The sequence below is a fragment of the Ornithodoros turicata genome, unplaced genomic scaffold (assembly GCF_037126465.1).
Source record: "Ornithodoros turicata isolate Travis unplaced genomic scaffold, ASM3712646v1 ctg00000885.1, whole genome shotgun sequence".
Lineage (NCBI taxonomy): Eukaryota > Metazoa > Arthropoda > Arachnida > Ixodida > Argasidae > Ornithodoros > Ornithodoros turicata.
Genome location: NW_026999410.1, coordinates 822,151 through 832,578, shown reverse-complemented (window position 1 = coordinate 832,578; position 10,428 = coordinate 822,151). Strand labels below are relative to the sequence as shown.

Below are 10,428 nucleotides of genomic sequence, written 5' to 3'. Positions count from 1 at the left end.
TCTCTGCGGTTTCGGTTTCAAATCATTTGCTTATCAAAGTTCTGGGATGGCTATTTTAACGCACGTGTGTATTTCAGGATTTGTTGAACGTGAAATGGCTAGGAACTAGGATAGTCTCTCAATCTGCCATCTCGCTGCTCCGCGTCAGCTCTATCTCGCCGTGCGAAAAACGATCATCCTAACCATTACCCCACTGGAGCTTGTGTAGTAAAGTTTGAACATTAACTAGAATCGATGAATGTTTCGGCGTATATCGCCTATGATCCGTGTTTAGTAACATATTCAACATGAGTTCGCTATGAAAAATTAGAGTAGCTGAAAACGCCGACTTGCTTATAGTGCAACACGGGTTCAAGAGGGACGAAGCTAATTGAGTAGGTTACATGCATTGATTTTACAAGTTGAGGCAGTGATGGGCTTACACTTAGACAAGTTAACGGCCACGTGCAGTGCATAACACCAGGTAGAGAGGTTATTACGGTTTATCACGGGTTCGGGTGACGATACCAAGTAATGTCTGGAACTCCGTGACTAATTATGATTCGGACTCAGCGGGTCAAGCGGCTGCAGTAGGTGGCTGAACGATTGCACACGTACACAGAGCAACAATCAACAACTCATTTACATTTTATTGAAACTATTATTTTATTACAACTATTTACTCGTGCTACAATAATGTTGCAAAAACTGAGATTACACAGAGCCAGTACGTACCACTTCAAACCAAACAGTCACACTTAGCTCAGTTTTGCGATGTCTTGGAGGGGGTGAATCGCTGCCTACTTCCGACGGTGGTTCTCGGTGGGTCCCTTGAGTCGTCGCTTCACTCACACATGTCACAACACTTGCCGAACTCAGTCAGCTTTCACACACATTTCTAACTTGTATCATCGTCCACCTGCAGTTGCCGCCACTCCTCTAACTTCCTCACCACTCTCTCGCTGGGACTATTTACTGACCACCTTGCGACGACTGCCCCACTTTTCCTCAGTTACCCCTTATATTACCTCGGGAAACGGGGTTCCCGAATGTCACTGCACGGAGCATCCCCCCTTTTTCTGAGAAAAGGTCACCACGCCTCTGTCACGAGACACAGCTGCCATTTTACGCAAAAACAATAATTTTCTTCTGTCAATGCATCAGTGTGAAGACGACTCCGAAGTCCCTGGCTTCAAAAAAAACGAAACAACCAAACAAAATTAAAGACTACAACACGTGGCATCTGGTTAATCCCTGCTGGAAATAAAGGGCATGATCTCAATGAATTCTCCCGCAGTTCCAATGAGATTCAATGAGAAATCAGATGACCAATTCATTCAATGTGCATAAGAGGAGTATTTCTCATTGAGATAATTGGGAGTTTTGCAGGGGAGCGGCCTTCGCGACAACGTGTTCCACCATGTTGTGTGGCGAAGGCTGCGCACAGGGAATAAAGAACCAATTCAAGGAATTGGTCTAATGGGTATCAATGGAGAAACGCTGACTTCCAATTGATTTGATGAGATACTCCACCAATACAAGGAATGCGAAGCCAATTGAATGAATTGGCCCAATGTGAACGAATGAGACACGATCATTCCCAACTGAAGGAATGAGATGCTACCTTTTCGGCGCCGTAGCACGTTTCCCCATCCGCGCTCCAAAATAGTTCGCATGATTTCAAATGTTTTTGAATATTCCCTCAAAGGTACAGGATCCGTGGTATAACCTACTGTTGCGCCTAACGCTTGAAGCTATTGTGTCGCATCCATCAGCGTCCATCAGTCGCCAGCGGAATAGTCAGTCTCTTATGAATCGTCCAAGTGTGAGGATGGCGGTCGCGCATCTGCATCAATTCGCCCTTTATCTTTGTGATTTTTTTCCGTTTTAAGGTACGTAGTTGACGTGTAAGGCGTTCCTGTTCTTTGTATGCCCTTACCCCTGCAGGCATTATGAGCGCTGACGGAAAGATAGCAAGATGAAGTGGAGTGTTTTAGTGACTGTTACCAACCGCGCTGTGTGAAAAGGTATGTAATATGCGTTGTTGCCTTCTGACATTATAGCGACGTCATTTGAAACGGTATTTGAAATATTATATGAAGTGTATCTGAAATGGTATTTCGTGCAGGTTGAGCCTGTACGAGGCGGCAGGCAAGGGAGTCTTTGTCGCGATGTGGCTATCACCACATCGTGGGAACACAGTCTCGCCTAAGTTGGAGATGCGTTAATTTTCGCTCAAGAACGGCAGGCTAGACCGTAAATCGTGAGGCGGCAGGTGTACAAGACAGTGAGGAACATGGTCGTCGAAGAACTCAGTGCTTTAAGAATTTTTTTCCACCTGGCGTTGTGCGCTGTTCGTTGTTTGGACGTTGCGAGAACGAGCCTCCATGGATTACGGTAGTGTGTGTCGGTGATGAACGGTACGCCTTCAAAGACACGTAAGTGCTGAATTGAGTATTTGTTCCTGCTATTTATTGTTTCTCAGTTCCCTGAATACTCACACATGTGCAAGTCATTTGAAATAACTTTTCGTTTTTGTGTCTTGCTATTTGTCATATTTTCACACCTACTGTATTGTTATGTGAACAATACATTTTCACGAAGAAACCACACAGAGTGTATTTCTTTTTACAGCCACAACTTCTTTGATTCTTCAACGTAACTTTCATTAGGAGCAACGGTTTTAAATGTTACTACTCATGAAAAAAGTGCATTGGCAGGGAGAATATCAGGCTGACTTCAGTGGGAAATTCCTTAGTGCAGCACATTGGCTCAATGGGACGCAAGACTGACCTTGAATGAGTTTGCATGGGTGCTATTCAATGTGTCTCGAATTGGGCCCCATTGATTTCTACAGAGAATTTTCATTGAGACCAATTAAAACACCAGTTGTGTCCAATATAATATTTGTTCCAAATCATCTATTGGGAATTGGAATTTCAGGTTTTTTTAATGGTGTTTGTCTGAAAGACGTCCAATTGAATTCAATGAGTTTTTCGGGAAATCAATGGGACCATTTCTAGCAAGGATATACACGGTCCGAATAACGCGAAAGCAGCAGCACTGATCATACCGCGGGGTATCAAGAACAACCAGGAGGACACAAACACAGTCGCGTCGAAGTGTCGGGTTTCTCAACGGAGTCTGTTCCTCTACTTGTCTCACCAAGCATCTAGACGCCAACAATCTGAGCATCCCGAAGATGTCATGGCCCACCGAACCAGAGTGTGTTCTTCTAAATCACCGTACCCAAAAACTGTTAAACAACAAAAATCCACAAAACAAGCTTGTCGCCCTATTGAAAAAAGCACTAGAATCATTCTGGTGTTTTTGGTGGCTGTGATGTGGGACATTCCTGGTGCTTTCTTCTCTGATGTTAGCATCAGAATTCCCTGGTGTTCCTAGTGTCTGTTCTCTGATGTTCCACACCAGGACCTCTGATGTGTGCGCTCTGGTGTTGCACACCAGGATCCCTGGTGTCCTGTGATGCTCCACTGTTGTACATTATGATGTCTCATGCGTTAAATCCCGTGATGTACTTGGTCCGTTAGGAACCCCACAATGGACTAAAAGCTGTGCATAGCTGTAGGCGTGTGTGTGAGAGAGAGAGCGAAAGCAGGATAGTGCAAGCGCGCTACCACAGCACGAACACGGTGTTTGTTCTGTCCTGTTTGTTTTTCTCTAAGCGTTCAAAATTATGCACAGCTTTCAGAGCCTCGTGAGGGCGCTGAGGAGCCAAGTACCTCACGGTATCGAATGCGTGAAACAGCATAATGTTCAATAGTCGAACATCATACAACACCACGAAGGGATCCTGACATGCATACATGAATGTGCAACATTCAACCAACACGGTCTGCTCGTTATTCCGGTACTAAGGCTGCTTGGGATATACTCATTAATGTTAGCGACTCATCAAACCAGTCAACAATACAACAAGATATCACAGGTTTCTTTCTACTGCAAAGGTGTCCCAGCTGTTAGCAGCCTAAACTAATTATTTGCATATTGTATACTGAGAATCAGAAATAGAAACAGACAAGCACGTGTAACAAAACTGTCTGTATTACTGCTACCATTGATGATACACAGTTAGGAGAAGTATGCACTCCACAATATAAAAGTACAAAAACCAGCAATGTTATTTCTTCTACGAGTGTGAATGCATCACATGCGACACAGTTATAATTTAGAAAAGCATACTCGATCAACTCTTCAGTCATTTTCCGTCCTCTCTTCTTGTAGTCCATATCCCATGAATAATCAGTTCACATGATGCCGGACAAAACGCACATTCAAAGACGTCACACCAATGACCAGTCGTCACATCTACCGCGAATGCATCTCTTGTATTTTCTCATACTTCCACTTGTGCACAGGTTGGAAAGCAAACTACGACATATAATACAGAACTTCAGAAACAGTTATTCAAAGTTCTTCACATTCGTGCGAAGTTTTGTTGAAAACCAGGACGAAACGCTACCTCAACCTCAACCACTTCGACCAGCCCGTTGAGTTCAAAACAGACACTAATGCCGATGGCGCTGTCGCTGTCTTATGTGACAATGAGAGCGTAAAGTTTCGTTTTCAAACTCGAATGAAAGCCGCAAAGCGTGTCAATTTCGACATTCGGGGGAATTATTTGCGATGCGAATTATCATTCCTTTGTATAAGAAGTTGCGCTAAGGAACTCATGATCATTGTAAATAGCGGTTTTCATGGTAACAACGTGCAGTGCTCGTACCCTGGCGCCTGTATGTCTGGTGTCTGTGAACCACACCAGACCGCTCTAACGGTCACATTAAAACACTACGTCTGTCTAGTGTGCACACCAAGCATTCTAGAAGGCACCAGAATCATTCTGGTGTCGTAGTAGTCCACTCTGGTGTTGACATCCGGAGAACTCAACAGCACCAGAATCACCTTGGTGTCATGCCAGAAATTTTTGATGTACACATTACAAACACCAAAAAAAGTCTAGTGTTAACGCCAGGAACGTCAGGAAACACCAGAATAATTCTGCTGATTTTTTCAATCGGGCGCCCTGTGACACGCACCCCATCGCTAAGAATATTTTAAAATAATATAGCAAAACCCACAAACAGGGCAAGACAAAAGTTTTCTGCATAATATCCGACACACTTTCACACACTACAAAAATCCACACTCAGAGTACAACTAGCACGGGTACGTTCTAAACAAAATTACGTAACCTCTAATGCACGATATCTGTCACGGTCACACGACGACCCTACATTATTGACACGACATTATTAAGAACATTATACAATACTATGCAAACGTCTCAGAGCTACAAACCAATATTCAAAACATATCTGAATGGTATACCGCATAGCACAACGAAACTTGTACAATTGATTGTTCAGGGCACGACGCATCATATTGTATAATCAAATCATAGCCTCAATGTTACATCATTAGATCTTATCACGTATAACACTATGTCGAACACTTACACATGTCTATATAACGCACAGACGTGTATAATACCAGCGTGACGGATCACTGCAAACTCACGCAAACAATACAGTAAAAACACATTTCACGCTCAGATAATCGGCTCCGACATTATCACTTCCCCTTACGTATTCCATCCGGAAGTTGTATTCCTGGAGTTGGAGACTCCACCGCATCACTCGTGCGTTCGCGTGTCGCTTGCGGTTGATGGAGAAACGGCTCGTGATCCGTCTGTAGGACGAAGGAATTTCCATACAGGATAGGTGTGGAACCGGTAAATGCCCCAGATGAGGACAAGGCCTTCTCGTTCAATTGTGGCGTACGCCACTTCCCTGGGTAACAGCTTCCTATTAGCGTATGCCACCGGATGTAACAAGCCATCGTGCTCCTGCAGAAGAATAGCCCCGATGCTCTGCTCAGATGCGTCTGTTCTTAACACGAAGTCTTTATTCAGATCGAGAAGTCTCAAAATGGGAGCTTCTGTCAGCAGCCGTTTCAGATTGTGGAACGCTTTCTCGTTCACTTCTTCCCACAGCACCTGGTTGCTCTTCCCTTCTTCGTCAAGTTTGTGAGTGGCGCCGATACTTTCGCATACCCGGGAATAAAATCTCCATAACAGCCGGTTAGCCCAAGGAAAGATCTCACTTGCTCCTTTGTCATTGGTCGCGCTGCGTTCTGAATCTACTCGATCAACGTCGTCAGGGGGGCAACTCTTCCCTTTCCAACACAGTGCCCCAGGAAATTCACTTCCTCCTGTCCTATCTCACACTTGGCAGGGCGCACAGTGAGCCCGGCATCGCGGATTCGCCGAAACACTTCTCGAAGCGTCGCGATATGTTCGCTCCATGTGTTATTCGCGACCAGGACATCATCATAGTAATAGCGAACATCTGGTAGATCATCGAAAAGTTTCCGCATAAGTCTCGTGAACACGGCAGGAGCAGTCTTCAGACCGTACGGCATGTACCGGAATTGGTACAATCCCGATTCCGTCGCGAAAGCTGTTTTCACCTTTCATTCATCATCAAGCAGGACCTGCCAATATCCATTTGTGAAATCGAGCTTCGTGAAGTACTTCTTTCCCCCGATGTCTGCGAACATGTGATCGGGCCGCGGGATCGGCTCTGCATCTGCTTTCAACATGGCGTTCAGCCTCCGAAAATCAATGCATAATCGGTGGCTGTTGTCTGCCTTCCGCACTACAAGCACTTGCGAATTGTATGGGGAGCTAGATACCTCAACGATGCCCATGTTAAGCATTTTCTGCACTTCCTCCTCCACCGTCTTCCGCACCGCAAACGGCAGGGGGTACTGTTTCGTGTGCACCGGTCTCTGCGCGGTCATTTCCAGGCTGCAAGTCGCCAACTCTGTGCGGCCGGGAACATCTGACAGGATCATTTCATACTCGAGCATCAGCTCACTCGCGTCATTCCGCTGCTCCTCAGTCAGCCCGTCCGATAGTACCACGTCTTTGTAGTCCTCCTTGTGTTCAAGGCTCAGCATGGGGACAGTGTCCTACCTTTCACTTTCCTCTATGGATACGACGCTGCACACCGTCGTCTTCACTAGTTCCGTAACGTCAGCGTATCTTTCTTTATATATTTTCAAGAGGTTGGCATGGAATACCTTCGTCCCGTGTCCTAGATCTACGGCGTAGTCTGCTTCGCCTTTCTTTCCGACGATGGGGTAGGGACCTTTCCAGTGCATGAGCAACTTATTGTGGTCCGACGGCAGGAGGATTAGGACCCTTTGTCCCACTTCCATTGGTCGCTGGCGGGCCCTTTTGTTGTATTGCTGGCGGTACCTTGCGCCCGCTCGATCCAGCTCTTCATGCGCTATCTTGCATGTCTCTTCCAGTTTATTGCGCAGCTCGAACACGTGTTCGTGCGTCGTCTTTACATCGTGTTCGATTTCCTCATTAGTCCACCACTCGCGCAAGACAGATAATGGGCCTCGTAGATGCCGCCCGTACAACACTTCGAAGGGGGAGAAGCCCAAACTTGCTTGGGGTACCTCCCAATACGCAAATAGCAAGTGCGCTAAGTACTGATCCCAGTCCTTCGGCCTCTCCTCACACATGCGTTTGAGCATTGTCTTAATCGTTCCGTTAAATCTTTCTACCAACCCATTTCCCATTGGGTGGTATGGTGAATTGTGTAATTGCTTCAGTGACAGCAGGCGACTCACTTCCTGCATGGCTTCCGAAATGAAGGCGGGTCCCCGGTCGCTGAGAATCTCCCTCGGCACTCCTGTCCTTGTAAACATCTCGACGAGACCCTCCGCAACCCGTTCCGTCGTGATGCCCGGCAAGGCTACCGCGTCAGGGTAGCGCGTCGCGTAATCCACCATGGTGAGTATAAACTGATTCCCTTTTGTGGTGGCGGGCGAGATCGGGCCGATGAGATCAACTGCGACACGTTGAAGTGGTGTTTCAATGCTCGGCATCCTTCCAAAGGGTGCCTTGGTCACGTTCCCTCGGGGCGTCGTCCGCTGGCACTGGTCGCACGACTTCACGAATCTCTTTACGTCTGCTTGAATTCCAGGCAAAAAAAAAAAAAACTGTCCGGACTCTGTCCGTCGTCTTCTGACCTCCTTGGTGTCCAGACATGATTCCTTCATGCGCAAGCTTCATCATGGCTTCCCAAAACTTCCTTGGTACAACCATTTGTTGAAACTCTTTCCCGGCGCCCATCCTGTAAATCCTGTACAGGATCCCCTTCCTGACTGTGAACTCATAAGTGTGGTTTGCGTTGCGGCATTTTAGATCCTGTCCTATCCTTTCAAAACAGCATCGCAGCGTGTCCTCTTCTCGTTGTTCCTTTCCGATTTCTCCCGGTTGGGATGACCATCCTTCTATCTCAGGCACTCGCAGCGGGGGTCTTTCTCTCTTCCCTTGCGGTTTCTTTTTGCTTTGTCGCCTCGTCTGTACTGCCGCAATAAGTTCTCCGCTTTCTTCGCTACTTCCGGGGTTCACCTTCGCGTCTTCGTAGTCGGGGCCGGCCTCTTCCCACTTGGGGTCTGGATCACTTGGCTCCCGTACGCTCGGAATGTTCCCTAAGATGACGTCATAGAGGGGGTTCTCCATGCATTTTGCTGTGAGAACTCCGCTGTAAAATGGCGTATGGACGGATATCCTCGCCTCCGGTAGGTACTTCACAGTGCTGTCAACAAGATAAACAGGGTTCACTTCCCCTGTCAAACACTCTTCTTCTACCAGCGCTTTCCGTATGATGACGGTATTCCTCCCAGCATCGCGCAGGACCGAGACCCGGCGATTACCCATCTTCCCCGTGACAACTGGCATCCCATCTACTCGGCATGGCGCCTTCGGTGACACAAACGCATTGACAACTGGCACCTTTACTCCGTTTTTCAGTTCTACGTATCCCTCCTCTACGGAGCTGTCTCCCTTGCGTGTCTGCACTACGACACATGATGCTTGCGGCTTAGTCGCGGCCTTTCCTGAGCAGTTCCTTGATGTGTGCCCGGTCCTCCCACATGTGTAACAAGTTATACTATGAGGCCTTCCTGGGCGTGACCGGCACTCTGCCGCGACATGTCCTGACTTGTTGCAAAGGTAGCGCCCCCTTCCATTTCGTATTTCTTCTCGCTCACGAGAGGGTTTCGTGGCTGTACCTCGTCGAGTTCCCCTCCTGCTTCCGTGCTCTCGCTTCTTTCCCTTCCTAGGTGGTTCTGCCCTTGAGCCTCTAAGTATCGGTCCGCAAGCGCAGTCAGGTCTTCTAGTGACTCGGTTTTTTGTTCCCGCAGGAACATTGCCAACTTGGGCCGGCATCTTTTGACGAACTGCCCTGACAGTAACGGATCGCGGAGGGTCACATAGTCGCGCTTCGTTTCCGACAAATCTATCCAGCGATCAAAGAGATTGCTGAGCCTCGCTGCGAATTGTGTGCCCGTCTGCCCATCGACTTCCCGTTGCTAACTTTCTCCCTGAATCCCTCTGGGGTCAGTCGGAACCTTTGGAGAAGCGCTTTCTTCACTTTATCGTACTCGGCTGAGTCTTCCGCAGAAAGTCGGGCGAAAACTCCCAGTGCGTCGCCGCTAAGGCAGACACTGAGCGCCGTCGCCCACTGTTCTTTAGGCCACCGTTGTCCCGTCGCCAGGCGTTCAAACGTAGCAGATACGCGTCGAGATCATCACGTCTTTCGTCGAACGGCGCAAGCCAACGGTGCGGTGTAACCGGTAGTGTGTTACCGACCTCGCGTGCAGCGTTCGTCGTTGTCGCGCCTGAACCCTGATTCTGCAGTTCCTGTAGTCTGATCTACATCTCTATAGTTCGCCGTTCATCCTCCGCTAACTGTTTTGCCTCCTCAGCCCTAGCCTTTGCTCCTTCGGCTCTAGCTTTCGCCGCTGCGTTTTCGCGTACCTGTTCCTGCTCTCGCGCTAGCGCCTGCTCTTTCAACAGCTCCCTTTCTTGAGCCCTTCTTTCCCTCTGTTCTTTCTCTACCCATTCCTTCAGCGCGGCTCCCTGAAGACCTAGCTCTTTTCCGACGGCTATCAGCTCGTGTAAATCCATGCCGTACAATTCCCAAGTGTGCCGTGGAGACCTGATATGCCCCAAGTGCGCGGGTGACGGCAATGACCATACCCCAGAGTCGTGGAAAAACAGTTTTCGTTGTGTCAACTGTGAAGGCAACCATCCCTCCTATTCAAGAAGCTGTCCACGTTTTAGTGATGAAAAAGAAATCTTGAAAATTAAGACTGTACAGCAGCTGACGTCCAAAGCAGCGAGAACGCAACTGGAGTTTCGAAAAAGAGGATCTTTCTCTGAAGCGGTGCGTGCGCCGTGCAGTGGCATCGCTCAGAGTATCCCTGGGGACCCAAACTTGTGGGCCTCCACTCCACACTCCCCAAACACAACGAAAGTGTGCGGAGAGTTCGCCTCCGCCGGCTCCCGCCACAGTCTCTACGGAGGTTTATGGCGCGCTTTCAGTTTGGGATGGGCTCACTGGG

General features: G+C 48.0%; 1 protein-coding gene across 1 annotated transcript; it reads right to left on the bottom strand.

Moving 5' to 3' along the window:
- Nucleotides 1–6,972: 6,972 nt before the first annotated feature.
- On the bottom strand, nucleotides 6,973–9,231 carry LOC135375528 (uncharacterized). Its single transcript, XM_064608213.1, has 3 exons — nucleotides 9,024–9,231; nucleotides 8,047–8,919; nucleotides 6,973–7,988 (listed from the first exon to the last, which is right to left on the bottom strand). Exons 1-3 carry the CDS (start codon nucleotides 9,229–9,231, stop codon nucleotides 6,973–6,975), a joined length of 2,097 nt encoding a protein of 698 aa, XP_064464283.1.
- Between the last annotated feature and the right edge of the window lie 1,197 nt (nucleotides 9,232–10,428).

What these genes read in the sequence shown, in the direction of transcription:
- LOC135375528 (XM_064608213.1), bottom strand. Translation starts at nt 9,231, where the DNA reads ATGTTCCTGCGGGAACAAAAAACCGAGTCACTAGAAGACCTGACTGCG. An exon ending in GGGCGCTACCTTTGCAACAA is followed by an intron (nt 8,920 to 9,023) that starts GTCAGGACATGT and finishes GGAACTGCTCAG; the next exon opens with GAAAGGCCGCGACTAAGCCG. An exon ending in CATGTCTGGACACCAAGGAG is followed by an intron (nt 7,989 to 8,046) that starts GTCAGAAGACGA and finishes CTGGAATTCAAG; the next exon opens with CAGACGTAAAGAGATTCGTG.